The sequence below is a fragment of the Orcinus orca genome, chromosome 3 (assembly GCF_937001465.1).
Source record: "Orcinus orca chromosome 3, mOrcOrc1.1, whole genome shotgun sequence".
Classification (NCBI taxonomy): Eukaryota; Metazoa; Chordata; class Mammalia; order Artiodactyla; family Delphinidae; genus Orcinus; species Orcinus orca.
This window is the reverse complement of record NC_064561.1, coordinates 7,482,252-7,499,409: the sequence shown is the minus strand read 5'-3', so window position 1 is coordinate 7,499,409 and position 17,158 is coordinate 7,482,252. Positions and strand designations below refer to the sequence as shown.

Genomic DNA, 17,158 nt, shown 5'->3' with positions numbered 1-17,158 from the left:
GTGCCGTGAGAGGAGGACGAGAGGGCACCGGGCCAGGAGCACGAGGGCCAGCTTCACAAGCAGAAGAAGCAGGGGGCCCTCGGGATGCTGAGCAGAACCCTGGGTGGGGCCCACCCTCTGCTTCTTCCCTGGGCTGGTGGAGCTGACTGATGGGCTCGCCTCCCCCAGAGCAGGAGCTCTGTGCAGGCAGGTGAAGGGCACCACTGGACCTCAGCTCCTAGGCCAGACACATGGTAGGCGTCTGACAAACATGGGTCAAGTGTCCGGGAGGAAGAAACAAGATGGTCAGAGAGGGAAAAGGAGATGGTGCTAGAGGAGAAGCTGGCCTCAGTCAGCGTGTGTGCGGGGGGTGGGGGGATGGGGGGAGATCACCAACAGCTTCCCAAGAGGGAAGTAACAAGACAGATACTGTATCGAAGTTGACAGAAATATATGGGGGATAGGGAGGGCAGGGAGGGGAAGGGGTCACTGCACTGTGTGGGAGGTCAGCGATGTGGCATATGCCTGAGGGGTTGGGAGGGCCGGAGGGGTGAGATGGCTCTGCCACCAACTCACTGAGTGACCATCTCTCTGGGACCTTACTTCCTTGTCTGCAAAATGGGCAAAATACTATCCATAAGAGGGTATTTCCTCATTTCCTTCAACCACCGCCCAGGAATGCAAAGACAGGGAGCAACCATTTGTGTTAAAAGAGGTTTTTTTTCACCTCACTGGCAAAAGCACCACTGATCAACTCAGGTACGTGGTGAAGACAATGGCACCCAAGTATAGGATCAAGTGGGGACAGAGGGCACCTGCTGCTGTGCTCCGTGAGTTACTCGGGTGAGCCGAGCAGCCTGAGTGGGGGAAACCATGGGCTGTACGCCATCTTTTAGGATTTGGACATTCTTAATTCACTACTAAAACGACGGGTGTGAGAGACACAGGGTGGGGTGGCTGCCGGCCCACAGTGGAGGCCAGGGTGTGCTGCTGCTCCCCTCCCGTCTCTGATCGTGTGGACCCAGCTGGTGGGGGAGCAGGCCCAGGGCTCCCTACCTTGTGCATCTGGTGCATGTTGTCCTGAGGGTACCCTCCAGGCCCCTGGGTCGGGATGGGGTGTCCTGCTGAGGGAGGCCCTGGGCTGGGCCCCATCATGCTGTGGGCGGAGCCGGGTGAGGGACCTGGGCTAGGGCCCAACATGGCTCCAGGGGAGGGGCCCGGGCCCGGGGAAGGGCCTGGCCGAGGAGTTCCGCCCAGGGGTGGGTCTGGAGTGGACATCTTCACGGGAGCTGCAGACAGTGGTCTCCTGCTGGAAGAAAGTCCCAGTCAGCGTGGGGGTCACAGCCATCGGCTGGGTGGGTCAGGGCAGGTCAAGGACGATCACACACAGTCATGTCAGAGCACCCATCTGACAGGGAGCTGGCGCCTTGGACGGGCACCCCCAGTGCCCCAGTCCTTTCTCCGCCATTCCTCTCCGAGGAGGTGATACATCAGGCACCCAGAATCAGATCAAAGTCCCCCGAGGAAGGGTTGGGACTCAGGAGGTGGGGACACCAGGTGATACTGCCTCACTTCCCCTGGTATCTTTCTGATTACAACAGAGAGGACGTCTCAGGGCAGTGCTGACACACCCTTCACATCACTCCAACACTTGCTCATCTTCCTATTTAAGAAAAAAGAAGAACGTGACTAAGGCTCAAAGCCTTTGCTGGCAACAGCATCTGACTGGACCTTCATAAATTCAACTAAAACACATATTCATAGCAAGTAATGCTGGTTTCCACTTAAGGCAGTGAGACCAAGTTTCCTTTAAAATACATGAATTTAAGTTTTAAAAGTGGGCTCTTTTAAAGAGAAATATTACAGAACTAATGGCACGCTGATACATCAAATACTTCAAAAGTGATATTCAAGTGCTGTAAACTAAAAATTGAGGCCCGGAGCTATGACCCCGAGCCTCCACGAGATCCAAAACTCAGGTAACAAAATAGCCAATGACGTTGGCAAGTTATGACGGCTACGATTGGTCTGTGAGCTGATACATTTTATAAGTGCTCCCTACAGTAAGGGTTCAGTTTTCAGGGAACTCTCAATCTGTCATGACTGTAAGTTCTATGACTGTAAGGAGTAATACATTCTCAGTGCTGAAATCTGGAAAACATAAAAAGAATACAGAAACTTAAAATTACCCACCGTCCTACCAGACACAGAGGTGAAGTGCTTGCTGGCCCTGCAGAGATCAAGAAGCAGCCCTGCCCTCCTTACCCCTCCCGCCCAGCAGGGTGGGGTGAGGGGGTACGTGTGGGGAGAGAGGGCTGCAGCTCCCCAGAGACCCCCAGAGCTGTGACAATGGAGCCCTCTCAGGATGGACAGCTGACTGGTGCTCCCGCTGGGACCCGGCCACACTCCAGAGTGCTTCTCCTTCGAGGCTATTCCACACAGACACTCGCTCTACAGAATTACTCAGCACATTCTAGGCCAGCTTTCTCTTCAGAGAATCATACCTATGACCCTTTTCATCATTTAACAGTCTTCAAGACACAAATTCTAGCAGTTCCACCAAGTTCCCTGGTCCTGATGCATCCTGAGTTATTTAAAAGCCCCTCTTTTTTTTTTTTTTAAACTGGAGTATAGATGATTTACAATGTCGTGTTACTTGCTGCTGTACAGCAAAGAGAATCAGTTGTACATATACATATACCCACTGTTTTTTACATTTTTTTCCCATATAGGCCATTACAGAGTACTGAGTAGAGTTCCCTGTGCTCTAAAGTAGGTCCTTATTAATTATCAAAAGCCCCTCTCTTGTTGGCATGCCACAAATCTACTTTTGTTTCTGTGGACTTTTTGGTTTGGGGAATGAATCTTTTTGCCCCTAAGCTCTACTGGGCTCTCCTGATTCTAAGGATGAATCTTGAAAAAGTACAGGAACATTTTTAATTCTCTTGATTCAAAAAAAAAAAAAAAAGTCTTCGTTTGAAAGGTGGGGGTATATCTTCCTGGATAACAGATCAAAAGCCCAAACTTCTTCAGTCCAGTTTCATGACTAAATAACTGGAATAGAGAGGGTCAGAAATCTTGGCAGAGCCAGGACCAGCAGCTGTCACCCCCGCCTCCTGGTGAACACGCCTGACCGTATGAGAAAACACTCCTCCATCCTCCCGGCATCCCTGATCTCCTCCAAAGCTCAAGAAGCCTCAGTGCTGGACCTTAAATACACCTAACAGGAGTGCTGGAGAACAGACATGTGCTCACAATCCCTTCCACATAAATCCAAAACCCAACACGCTCAAGGAAAAAAATCAAACTTAAAAAAAAAATAAATGCGAGACAAATTCATTTGGAAGCAAAACCTGACCTGATTAAAAAAGACCTGTACTCAGAAAATTCTAAAACTCTGATGAAAGAAACTGAAGAAACACAAACAGATGGAAAGTTACACGGTGTTCATGGATTGGAAGAATCAGTGTTGTTAAAATGACCAAATTACCCAAGGCAATCTACAGATTCAGTGTAATCCCTATCAAGATACCCACGGCATTTTTTACAGAACTAGAACAAATAATTCTAAAATTTGTAGGGAAACACAAAAGACCCTGAATTACCAAAGCAATCCTGAGAAAGAAGAACAGGGCTGGAGGTATCATGCTCCCTGACTTCAGACTATACTACAAAGCCAGAGTAATCAAACGAGTATGGCACTGGCACAGAAACAGACACAGATCAATGGAACAGAATAGAGAGCCCAGAAATAAATCCACACATTTATGGTCAATTAATCTACAACAAAGGAGACAAGAATATATGCAGAAAAGACACATGCACCCAAATGTTCATAGCAGTATTATTTACAGTAGCCAAGATATGGAAGCAACCTAAGTATCCAGCCACAGATGAATGGATAAAGATGTGGTATGTGTGTATCTATGTATATAGATACACACATATATATACAATAGAATATTACTCAGCCATAATAAAAGAATGAAATATTGCCATTTGCAACATGGATGGACCTGAAGGGTATAATGCTTAGTCAAATACGTCAGAGAAAGACAAATACTCTGTTGTCACTTATATATGGAATCTAAAAATAAAACAAATGAATATAACAAAACAGAAACAGACTCACAGATATAGAGAACTAATGGTGACCAGTGGGGAGACAGGAGAGGGAGGGGCAAAATGGCAGTAGAGGATGAGGAGGTACAAACTACTATGTATAAAATGAATAATCTATAAGGATATATTGTACAGCATAGGGAATACAGCCAATATTTTATGATAACTTTAAATGGGGTATAATGTACAAAAACGTTTGAATCACATCGTACATCTGAAACTAATATAATATTGTAAATCAACTATACCTCAATTAAAAAAAGAAATTTGACCTGATTCAGCTCCATGTGAATATTCACACATTCTGTCGCACAAACAGGATGCTGTTTGCCCTGCCACGTGACAGCGGTCTGTGCCCTGTATCTCGTTTGCTAAAATGCTGATTCTAGAGTTGGAAACCTCTGGTCCAGGGGTTTGTCTACAGGGTGGATGCACCAGCAGTCACACTTCCCAAGTGGGCAGCCGAGTGATATGGATGTGGCCATGGCTGGACTGAGGACGATGGCTCCTCGGGGCTCCCTTCTGGGCCCTTTGTGTCCACAGGCCCTCTCTTCGGGTCCACAGAGCACTGCTGAGGCGGGAAGAGGGACAATAGTCCTGCACCTCCTTAAGGAACCTGTGGCACCTGGCAGCTCATGGTTTCTTTCTCACCTGGAGGTCTCCACTCGAAGTCAAGCCAACTGAAACTGACAGCAAAATAAAATCCACACCACCTCCTATCTAAAGACAGACGAACCGATGTGCCTCTGGAAAGACAGCTCTTCCCAAGGTCCCTCTAGGAATTAACTGCCTCCTCTCACAGCACCACTAACGTCATCGGCGACACAAAGCAGCTCACCAAAGACACAGGAGGGCAGCGAAAAAGACTTTCATGCCCGAGTATGGCAACCTTCGCCTTCAAGAAGCATGGGCTTTCACAAAACCCTTTTTAAATTGCATTTCCTTCAGAAGCTGCCACCTCTGAAGGGTCAGGTTGCAATGAAACAGGTAACTGCTCGGAGCCACCGTCAGCAAACTCGTTTCTGGACTTGAAAGCTCAGACACACGTGGAAACGACAGTAAAGGAGATCCAAAAAGTGCAGACACAATGCAAAACCATCCTGAGCGGCAAAGCAGGTAGGGTTCCATCAAAAGCCCCACCAGGGGCTGGTGCTTGTGCCACGTGTGGACACAGGAGGGCAGTCCTACAGCATGGCGGTGGAGAGAACAGAAAAATGGAACTGGGGAGCGGCTCTCAGGTGCTTGGTGTAGTACTGAGGAGGGGCATCTTGAGTTCTGGCATACCTAAAGTGCCCTGATCGTAGGTATACAGCTGGATGAATCCTAGATCAGACACAGCACTTCCAACATTTCAGAAGGGGCCTTTGCCGGTGAAACTCCTGTTCTGACTTTCTCACTGTAGGTTAGTTTTGCCTGTTACTGAACTCAATCTGAAAACAGGGTCAGGGACTTCCCTGGCGGTCCAGTGGTTAGGACTCTGCACTTCCTTTGCAGGGGGTGCGAGTCTGATCTCTGGTCAGAGAACTAAGATCCCACATGCCGTGCAGCATGGCCAAAAAAAAAAAGGAGAAAGAAAAGAAAAGAGGGTCATATAGTTTACTTATGCTCATCGCTAGGTCTGGGAGGGGCATCCATGCAGTTGGATGCTATTGTCAATTCTCCTGTTCCCGGATGTTGTGCTCCCAGGTTTTAGCACACATAAAGCTGCTGTGAACAATGTCATTTGGTGGACGTGGGCACTCGTTTTCCTTGTGTGTCCAGGAGGGGAACTGCTGGTCATGAGGGAGGCATAACTTTACCTTGGCAGATACTGTCAGTTTTCCAAATCAGCATGACAATCACATACACTGCCCTCCCTGCAGCAGCTGGGTGAGCGTTCCAGCTCCTCTAAATCAACTCTTGGTGCTGTCAGTCTTTTTAATTTGTAACCGTTCTGGTGAGTGTATAATCGTACCTTATTCCAGTTTTAATTTGCATTTCCCTTGTGACTAATAGTGTTGCACCTTTCCATATGCTCACTGGCCACCAAGAGATCCACTTTTGTACAGGCTCTAAGCTTTCACTAACATTTTATTGGGGATGTGTAATTGCTATTACTGTCTCCCAGAGATGAAGAGAAGTTCTTAATTTTAATGATGTTCAATGTATCAAGTCTGTTCTTTTATGGTCAATGGTTTTGGGGTCCTGTTTAAGAAATCTTTGTCTACCTGTGACAATAAGAAATAATATATTTGGTCTCTGCCTTCAGTTCCTGACAGAGTTCCTAAAACCTGTGTAATTTCCTAAGTGATAGGGGTGATAAGAGCATCTTACACAGAGCTCCAAAATCCCTTAGAATTTCCTCCGTGATAGGAGTGTCCTTTGCTCTAATGAGGCTACTCTAGGTGGGCTCCTGGATGGCTTCAGGATGGGGGCTGGTCGTCAGAAAGATCAAACCATGGCTAGAAGCTTAGAACCTTCACCCCCACCCCACCCCATCCTCCGGTGAGGGGAGAGGGGCTGGAGATTGAGTTAATCGATCATGGTTACGTGATGAAGCACCACAAAACCCCTAAACTATGGCATTCAGAGAGCTTCTGGGTTGGTGAACACATCCACGTGCCAAGAGGGTGGTGCACCCCAACTTCATGGGGACAGAAGCTCCTGTGCTCCGGACCTTTCCAGACCTCACCCTATGTATCTCTTCTTCTGGCTGTTCATCTGTATCCTTTATAAACTGGTAAACATAAGTGTCTTCTTGAGTTTTGTGAGTTGTTACAGCAAATTATCAAACCTTATGAGGGGGTCATGGGAATCCACGTTTGTAACCAAGTTGGACAGAAGTGTGGATAACCTTGGGACCCACTACTTGCGACTGGCATCTGAAGTGGGGGGCAGTCTTGTGGGACTGAACCCTTAACCTGGGAGGTCTGCACCAACTCTGGGTAGTTAGTGTCAGAATTGAATTGAACTGTAGGACACCCTGTTGGTGTCCACAGGAACCTGCAGAATTGGTTGGTGTGGAAAACCCACGTTTGGTGTCAGAAGTACTGTGACACTTTACTACCTCAAGATCATGGAGATAGAGAAAGGGAAGGAATATTTTAAAGTCCAGGGGGATTGTGACTTGTTCCCGCCTCCTAGTGGCTTACAATTATTGAGGACTAATCAGTCACAAAGAAAGTGCAGGGAGGTAAGATCCAGTCAGAGAGGGGAGGGAAAGGAGTGGTCCCATTAGGTAATAAGGACAGGAATTTATTTCCTCACTGAGCCTGCCCCACCACCCTACGAGGAAGGACTACCAGACAGAGGGGTCCCTGAGGCTCCCAGGCCACCCAGTGGGTCAATGAAAGAGCTGGAGTCACAAGCCCAAGGCCATAGTAGACCTCAGACTCTGAGCGTGGACTCTGCCACCTGCCAATGGCACAACACCGGACTCCCTGAGCCTGTTTCCTCTCTGCAGACTAGAGCTGAGACCAGTCCCTCCCTCAGGGGTCGCTAGCTGTGTCACACAACCTAACACACACCAGGCACATACCAGCAGCAAGTGCTACCACGCTGCTGGTGAAATCAGCCATTAGCGCTCCGGACGCACGGCACTCAGGACAACAGGCTCACTTCCCTCCTCGGGAAGTAGAGGTTGCACAAGGCAGCTCTGCTGACCTGGAGGAGCAGCAGCTACCTGAACGCCAGCACAGCCTTGGTGCAAATGAGGACCAGCTGTCAAAAGTGACCGCAGTCCAGCCTGACAGTCAATGAATAGGATTTGGGCTACAAACTCTCCCTTACCTTTTTGGCTCCCACTGCACAAAGGAGCTGTTCTTAGCCATCATCAAGCCAGCCCTTCCTGAGGTGCGGGGCTGGGCCTGGCCCTGCTGAGAGCCAGAGAGGGTGTGGGACGGGATACCAATGTGCTCCTACCCAGCGGGGGCCAGACAAATTCAGCCAGGAATTTCAGAAGAGAGGTAAGATCTGAGGGCAAGGAACACCCCTCTCTCCAAACTCCTTCTTCCCTCATCACCAAACACCCCTGCCCTCCTCATACAGGAAACTATAAAGATCTGGCATTTCCAGCAAAGCCCTTGGGTCCCCTAGGTCACCCTCAAGGCTGCCTCAGGGGGTTTCAGGTGGCTTTCTGGTGCTGCCTGGACTCCCGCAACAAGTCCCTCTCTGACAACTCACTTGGTGTCTGGGCTGGAAGAGGTGGGGCAACTTTGCACAACACAGAAATCCATCTCAAACCAGACAGACAACCCAAACCTAAGCAGGCGAGAAAAGCGAAGGAGAAGGGGATGCAGGGGCCAAAATGGCAAAGCCACTAGCACGTGTGTGTCTGGGAGCCTCATTGAGATGTGTGTGGCCCGAGGGGCAGGTGTATTTGGGGGCTCCATGAGCGGGGAACGGAACCTGGGATTCTGGGCAGGTAGCCCGAAGGCATGTGACAGAAAATAAATATACTCCAGGGCCAGAACCAAAAAGCTGAAAACTAAAGACAGTTCAGGAGGCTGTGAGATGAAAACAGACTCCCAGGTTCCTGGGGCCAAAGGGTCTGGAAGGGTACTCAGCCATTTCACCTCAATTTCTCCGAGAAGCCCCCCAACTGCCGAACAACCAGAACTGCCCACAGTCCATGCTGTACAAGTCAAGGCATCATTAAAAATGAATGCGGGACACGGTACACGTGGACACAGAGGATGGTCCAAAATGAAGCAGGGGAACAAGGCATCGTCAAAGTTAGGGGTGCTTGGCCCAAACCCTACTTTGCTAAGAAGAACAATTTCTGCACATTAATCCGAGCACAGAAGCCAGAAAACATGTACCAAACTGCCTGCGACTCTCTCTGGAGGTGTCTGTTGGGGAACTTACACTTTCCACATCACAGATTTCTGGAGTTTTTCTTTGTGTGTTTGTTTTAACTATTACTTTTGTAAACAGATTTTTAAAAAACACTTTTTAAGGAAAAAGAAAAAAAAAAAAAGCCCTGGATCAGAAAAAATACCTGGGAAATAAACACCCAGAAAAGACGCCCCAGGAAGTGCCTTTGTGGAAATAAAGGAGGAAGATGAAAGGATCTGGGGACTGTGTTATTTTCCACCCACTTCCAACTTCACCAAAATCACTATGCTGACATTCAAATGCGGAACCAGACCTGCTTGAGGATCAGAGGTCTGGTTTCTTCTTTCGTACCACTCTTAGCGTTTCTCTTAGAAATAAAAAAGGACCGTGGTGGCCGGCCACTGTGGCAGGACAGGCTGCCAACAGGCGATCGGGACCCTCTGCAACCTGCTTGCTGAGATCATGGGTTGGCTTTTTTTTTTTTTCCATCTTGCCTAAAAACCAGCTTTATATTTAAGTTTGGTCCCAGGATGGCTGCTATTTTGTTTTTTGGGGCGTGGAGAAATTTGTTCGAAGACACATTTCAGCAGCAGCAACACTGCAGTCAAGTCATGACCTGGCGCTCAGACGGTACAAGGTGGCCATGCGGGATGGCTTCAGCAGAGCCAGCCCCATCCGTCACATTTAAACTACAAAATGAGATTTCCACCTCCCCCATCCCCACCCCCGCCACACTCCACGACTAAGAAAACCCTCCACACCTGACCTGACGGTGTGGGGTGCACTAGTCCTCGAACCTGCAAGGATGTGCAGGGCGGGGGGCACCTGTGGTTTTAAGGACCTCGTGGAAATGGCTTATTCCTGAGACCCTGGGAAGCTGGCTCTTCTGTGGCATTTCCCTTGCAATATAATTAAGTAGCAAAACCTTGCCCTACATTTAAAAGGGAATGCATTTGAGAACCAAAAAACCATGTCGCGATGATAAATTACAATGTCTTCTCAGTTCTACCTCAGAGGTACACATGCCAAATTGCTACCAAGTACTATTTTTAGCACTGGGAATTATATATCATTTTATTCATTGGAATCCTCCCCCCTGCCCTTTTTAAGTTTTTCATTCATCTGAAAACCACTGAAGAGTACCTCCCCATCTATAACATGGCAGGAGACATGAAGACAACCAGGCCAGCCCTCTGCCCTCGGGGAGTTCAAGCTCTAATCCAGCAGGGAGATAAACTGTCTACACTTCAAGAACACAAACTCTAGCCTATCTACACAGGTGTTTGCCAAACTCTTTTTACCATGACCCAGACTCCAATGTGACCCAGCACAAACACGCATCAAGTAACCAAGACAAGTTGTACAGTTCTGTCCTGACCCTGCCCCCCTGAAACTTGGGTAGACTCTCCTCCTTTTCTGTTAAGCCTGACCAAGCCCCACTGGATGGACATCATGACCCACCACTGGGTCTGCTGTGGGGCTTGCTCTGTATTCAACACTGAGCATGATGCGTGACCTGTGGAGAGGGCAGGAGAGAAGTCCCCCATGACAGGGACGCACAAAGTGCAAGTGTGGCCAAGAATAGGTGGGGAGGCGTGGCACCTATAACTGCCGAGTGTCACTCATGACAGAGCCCCAGCCACCCCCAAATACTTAGGGAGAACAAACTCTGCGCTAAACAGGGTTCTAGGCACTGGCCATGCAGCAGAGAACAAAGTCCCTGCCTGGTGGGACGGACAACTGAGTGACAGAAACAAGCACACAAATAAATAAGACACAGTGTCACGTAGTGGGTGTAAGTGCTACGAATAAAGTAGCAGGGTTAACAGTCAAGCTGATGGGAGGTGCGTTTCCAATCATGGTGGGCAGTGATGGGGACACATCTGAGCAGAGACCTGAAGTGAAATGGGAGCCAGTGGCTATGGACAGGCGGAGGGACCAGCAAGTGCAAAGGCCCTGGGGTGGGACCCTGAAGGAGGAGAGCAGGCGAGAAGGGTGTGGCAGCAGATGAGGTCAGAGATGGGCAAAGAGGGCAGATCACAGGCCTCGAGGGCAGTGGTAAGGAAGTTGGAGTCTACCCTAGGTGCAATGGGAAACTACTGGAATGTTCTGGGTAAGGCAGTGACATGGTCTGATGATGGTTTTAGAAGACTTTTCTGTACAAGCAGATAGAATGCATGTGAGAGAATGAGAGGAGACAGGGATGACCAAGGTGAACAGCAGGGCCTCAGCTAGCACATGCCATTTGAAGTATAAAGGGTGCCCCTTCCTTGGGGGCGACCAGCCCTGGAACCAGGCTTACTTTAGCAAAGCCCAGCCAGGCTGGATTTCAGCCCCAACTTGCATCCCCTTGGTTCACTACTGGCGACTGAGGTGCCAACTGGGGACTATGGGAGAAACAGGGGATTTTACGCTCAGAGAGGTTACGTTGTTTGCCCAAAATCACGTGGGAATAGAGTCCTGCCTACCTCAAGCCTGTCGGACTCTAATGCCTGAGTAACTGATTCAGGCTGAGAATCAGAAGATGGAGGAGGAGGAGGAGAGTCTGGAAGAGCACAAAGTGCAGCAAAGAGAAGCACTCCAAAGGCAGGAGCCTCCAGGGGGTGTTCCGAGGAGGCCGACGAGGGCGCTCAGCGCGCTAGCAGTCCAGGCTGTGGTCGATGTGTGCTCTGCGGTCATCAGGGCCAGAAGCAGCTCCCAGGGCACATCGAGGAGCCCCCTGTGCTTCAGCGTCACCATCAGGACAAGGAGACACCCACTGTGCCACTTTACTGGGACTTTCGGGGCAAGGTGGGATGGTGCACATCAAACCCTGCCCCCTCAAGTCTCTCACTGTAACAGGTGAGGCAGCAACTGCCACTCGGCCACCTGCTTCCTGAACCAGCAGGGCGCAACCTGCCAGTGAAAGGAGAACTTAAACCACCCCAAGGAGCCATTTTAAAGCCCATCATCTTTTTTTTTTTTTTTAATTTTATTGAAGAATAGTTGATATATAATGTCGTGTACAGCACATTAATATGTGTACATATTCTTTTTCGGATTCTTTTCCCTTATACGTTATTACAAAATACTGAGTACGGTCCTCTGTGCTATACAGTATAGGTCGTTGGGAAAGCACATTCTCTTTATCCCACTCCTGCGGGTGGTAAACTTCACACTGAGCAAAACTCAGACCGTTCCCAGTTACAAGTGTCCACGCACAAAAATGAAGACATGGCCCTTGAGCAAAGTAACAGAATCCCAAAACGAAGCCCTGGAAACCAGTCTGGGTTTCTAGGAAGGGGCCAGCTACCTGTTTCCTAAAGAAAGCCCCTTCCCTGAGGGAACTGGATGCATCCCTTTCCTTCCCTCTGCCCTGTGAAATATGATCTCCCAAGAGACCCAGCTACACCTGGTGCCTCCCGCAAGGTCCTTTCCCACACAGGAAGATGAGTGGAGGCCAAATTGCTCATGCCCATCAAATCCATATCCTGAAAAATTTGCATGCAGCTAACTGAAAACTCCAAGATATCACCGACCATTATCAATGAGCTTAATATTTCTTAGGGATGACATCTGGAAGGTGATAGCAACAGCAACTCAGTTCTGATATAGTCACCCTCGGACATCTCCCTCCAATATTCCCGCCGCTGTTACTTCCCTTTTATAGTAGGTTTTGCGTATTCTTTTGATTTTAATTAAAAAAAAAAAAACCTCTCTCGGGCTTCCCTGGTGGTGCAGTTGTTGAGAGTCCGTCTGCCGATGCAGGGGACACGGGTTTGTGCCCCGGTTCGGGAAGATCCCACGTGCCGCGGAGCGGCTGGGCCCGTGAGCCATGGCCACTGAGCCTGTGCGTCCGGAGCCTGTGCTCCGCAACGGGAGAGGCCACAACAGTGAGAGGCCCGCATATCGCAAAAAACAAAAAACAAAACAAAACAAACAAAAAAAACCCTCTCTCTTCAGTGTTCCAATCAACGTTACAAGTTATGAGGAGATATATGAAATGCAAAACAAACACTTGATATTTTTTAAAACCCATGCCACCAGACACACTTCCGTCTTTCCAATGCTGTATGGTGAAACTTCAAAGCACACAATTTTTTTTTTTAAGCACACAATTTCAAATTATTAAGGACAAAATGAAGGAGCTGATTCCTTTGCTACCACTTTGAAAACATACAGAACTATTAAAATGGGGCAAAAATCTGTTCTGTATCTCAACCCGCTAGGATGTTGTAGAGATCATAATATATGACAACGGCTACAAACTGTTTAGTCTTGTGTGTCAGGCATTGTCCTAAGCACTTAACGTTTGTCATCTGTCATTTTGTTGTTGTTTAGTCCTTGCAGCAATCCTACAAGTTCGGTACTATTACTGTCCCCCTTTGCAAATAAGGAGACAGGTAGGAGCGGAGGAGAACAAGGTCCTTGTCTGCCTGTTCCCGGCTGAACCCCCAGCCCCAAGCTGTGCCCGGCTCGTGGCAGGCACTCAATGCACGCTTGTTCACTATACGAATGGGGAATGCGTGGCTGGGCCACTTCTTGCACAACTGCAGGGGGCGCCATTCACGTTGTGCTCTGTCTCTGGTGAATGTGAATGCCCTCTGTGCCATGGTAGCCCTGACAGCCCAGGCCAAAATCTGCTGTCATGTCTGAGGACTTACAAGGTGCCAGGCACTGTCACTCCCATTGCCTTGAGGCACCAAGAGGGAAAGTGGCCAAGCCAGGAGTCAGACTTGGATGTTCGACCCGAGAACTCCTGGTGAAATATCCCTGGACCTCAGTTTCTTCACCTGCAGAATGTTCACCTAACACAACTAATCCTTCCCACTCTCCCACATCTGATAGACAGCTAGGACCTGAAGCTGGTCTAGGATTACCTCCCAGTGTTTTGAGGGTCCACAAGGAGTAGCAAACGTATATAAATAAACACGTGTTTATGTTGGGGTGCTTTTCACTGACAGGAAGTTTGGAGACCACTGCACTGCACTGCACTACCCTACACAGAAGCTCTGATGAGGTCATCCCACCACCACCCCCAGCTCAAAAACCTGCAAGATCAACATCTCCTGAAGTGCTGGACACAAAATGATTTTAAGTGGCATGCAGAAGAACGTTTATTATTTTCATAATTGTGTATGCATTGATTTTAAAGAAAATTATAAAAATATATATAACCGGCACATCAAACCTGGGATTTCTGGGATACAGAATGACTCTAACTTATGTTTTCAGTTTTTTAAACAGTTAATTTACAAATACATACATATATAAACAATATTAACTCCAATAAATTGAGGGCTCATTACATGCCAGGCTCTGCAGTGTGTTAAGTCACTTCCCATACTACCTTTTCAACCCTCACAACAGTTCTTTGAGGTGGCACCACTGTCATACCTGTTTCACAAGTGGGGGGACCTACTGGTAAGTGTCTTGCTTGAGGTCAAACTAGGATTTAGAGCTGGCTGTGAATCCAGGAGGTCTAATTCCAGAACTAGCACTCCACACCACCACCTCATATTAACCACCGCCCCACACACACCCTCATTGTTGGGGTAATGAGGTTTGGAAAACAATGGCCTGGAAAGTTTAAAAACAAAAACAAAAACAGACCAGCAACAGCAACTAACATTTATTGCCTACAATCCCCCTTCAGTCGTGTGCCAAGCAGTTCACACACATGTTCACTCAATCCTCCCGCATACCCTCCTCATTCATCCACAAAGGTTCACTGAGGGCCTACTACGTGCTGGGCCCGGGGTACACTGCAGGAGATCAGGTAGACACAGCTGAGGGCTCTGATGGCCCTTGGAGAAAAAGAGATGTATAATTACAAACTGGGGTAACTGCTACACAAGAAAGGTTCAGGGTGATGCGCAAGTGTAGCAAAGGGGAGCGATGACTGGTCCCGGGTGGTCAAATACAGCCTGGACGTCCTCCCTGATCCTGAGTAAAGGCCCCCTCTTCCACGCAGCCTCCCTGATCTCCGGTTCCCATCACTCACTCCCCTGTGCATCCATCCACTGTGTTCCTCACACATGATAGGCCAAGGGGAGTTGTTCCCACATTTACCACCTGTTCCCCTACAGGCCTGGAGAGGCTCCTCAGGGCATCCAACCTCCAACCATCGAACACGCAGTAGGGACTCAACAAATATTGAACAATAAAGGAAGAGATTGTACTGAACAACAATAATAGTGCTTCCCTCTAGCCAAGAACCATTTTACAGGCCTTCACCAACTCCATTTGTGGCATTATTCCCATTTCACATACGAGGACACTAAGAGGTTCAGAGAGATTAAGCTTTTTGCCTCACGTCACACAGCTAAGTGACCAGCAACGCCAGGTATCAAACTCGAATCCGGTCTGTCAATTAAAAGTGAAAACTTGTTTCAAATTCCTCGGAAGTGGCTCTCCCGCTTATTCCCTACTTTCCCCAAGGATTCACTGGGCGGGGGGAAAAATCAAGACTAGTGTCTTCAAGACAAGCACAAAACACCCTCTCCTGAAAGATCCACGTTTTAAATAAAAGCCTTAATCTGGAAAATCAATTGAGAGAAAGGGAAAAGGATGCAAAACTAAAACAATGCTTTCAACGGCAGTTTCCCCAGTCCTTCCCCACTTGCTGCCGACCCCCGCTTCAGGGCAAACATTCTTAAGTCACTACTTGCGAGGGTTTAGGAGAGTTATTTACCTTTCCTTGAAAATCTAAAATGACGTGATTTTTTATAATAAAATTTTAGGTCGGCTAACCCAAGGGGGCTGCTAATGTTCGTGTCCAGGCGACGCTGGACACACCTGGGCTTTTTCCTACTGAGCTCCGACCGCAGCCTCGCCAAAAAGCAACATTCGAGTCGGACCCGTTACACGTAGCCAAAAAAGCCAGGACGGCTGGCTATTGTTGGAACCCCAATGGGGGCCGGGCCCCTGGCCCGCCGACGGGGCTGCGAGCTTTGTCCTGCGACCCCGGCGAGAACGCGCGCGGAGGGCGCGCGGCCTCCACTTGGCCCGGGCCCCCACCCAACCGGCCCGCGGATACAGTAGCCGCCGCGGCCTCGCTGCACTGTGGCCTTCACCGCGCGCGCGGTGCCGGCCAGGCTTCTTGACCCTCGGGCGCCGCCGTACCCCGGCCCCAATCCGGGCGCCACCGGCCCCCTCCACCCTCAGCGCCCTGGCTCCATTCAAACCGTCCTCCCAAGTCCCGCGCCGCGCTCACTCCGAGACCCGCGTTCCTTACCGGGAGTCGACGGCGCCGTCGCCTTCCCGGCGCCGCCCCCACCCCTCCGCGCGGGGCCGGGGGCAGAATGAGCGTCTCGTCTCTCCTCACGAAACAAAGAAGGCGCCGCCGCTGCCGCCGAGCGAGGGTAAGCCTAGCGCGCGCGCCCGCCTCAGCCGCCCCCCCACGCCGCCCGCGCCCCCGCTGCGCGCGCACTCGTCACCTCCCCTCCCCCCACCACAGACAGCCTCTCCCGCTTCCGTCGCCGGCCCGGCCTCTTGCGCGTGCCCGCCCACCCTTCCGCTCCTAGCGCGCGTGCGCGCCCGCCCAGGGTGGGTTGGGGAAGGTGGGTGGGGCCAGAGAGACCTAGCGCGCCCGACGCACCTCCCCACGCTGTGCGGGACGGTCCTGCGCCTGCGCGCGGGGTCTTCGTCCTCGGCACGCCGCGCGTCTCCACGCCGCCGGGCATGCGCAGAGCGGGTGGCACTGCGGCGGTTGTGGAGGCGGAGGTGGCTGGGGGAGGTTGGGGGATGGGGTGGCACAGAGGTCTGAGGAGAAGGGGTGGCCGAGGGACCCTGAAACTCGTAAGTGAGGCCCCAAGGTCGTGCGTGAAGGCGCGTGGCGGACAGGCTGGACTGGGGACGAGCAGAGCCGACCCCTGGGCCAAGGGCGGACTTAGGAACCGCTTTCATCCCTGGTCGGAGAATGGCGGTGCCCGTCCGGCTTTGCCGAACGGGCACCGACCGTGGCTGCCTTTTCTGCAAAACCTACCTAGGGCTATTAATTGGATTAGCAGATATCTATTGACCTGCCCCAGGCTCAGGTGCTACGGAACCGAACAAAAATATCACCCGCTGTGGCGCTCACGGTCTAGTGGGAGAGGCAGGCGCGGGGCAAGAGAATTAAGTAACATACACTTTGTTGATAATGGAGACAGGAAGGGTCGTGGGAGTTTTAAATGGGGCAGCTAAGGAAGGCCTCGCTGCGAAGACATTTGAGTCAAGACATATAAAAGCAGTGACGGAGAGAGCCTTGTTCCGAGTGGGA

The 17,158-nt window shown here is 50.1% G+C and overlaps 1 protein-coding gene and 1 long non-coding RNA gene across 17 annotated transcripts in view; one reads left to right on the top strand and one right to left on the bottom strand.

The window, feature by feature from the left end:
* SMARCA4 (SWI/SNF related, matrix associated, actin dependent regulator of chromatin, subfamily a, member 4) overlaps nucleotides 1–16,391 on the bottom strand; it is an 87,428-nt gene extending 71,037 nt beyond the window's left edge. For 4 of the 16 annotated variants that reach the window (XM_033401104.2, XM_049708124.1, XM_049708125.1 and 1 more), the window contains exons 1-2: nucleotides 16,133–16,316; nucleotides 1,036–1,288 (exon numbers count right to left, since the gene is read on the bottom strand). In XM_033401104.2, the coding sequence (XP_033256995.1) occupies nucleotides 1,036–1,257 (222 nt within the window). In that variant the 5' untranslated portion in view covers nucleotides 1,258–1,288; nucleotides 16,133–16,316. Of the gene's footprint in view, nucleotides 1–1,035; nucleotides 1,289–2,172; nucleotides 3,926–16,132 lie in introns of those variants that run through there. The other 12 variants (XM_033401100.2, XM_049708123.1, XM_033401105.2 and 9 more) reach the window with 7 other exon arrangements.
* The window catches only part of LOC125964035 (uncharacterized), a 49,659-nt gene continuing 48,633 nt past the window's right edge, over nucleotides 16,133–17,158 (top strand). Inside the window, exon 1 of the long non-coding RNA XR_007476553.1 lies at nucleotides 16,133–16,259. This is a non-coding gene — a long non-coding RNA (uncharacterized LOC125964035). The remainder of the gene's footprint in view (nucleotides 16,260–17,158) is intronic.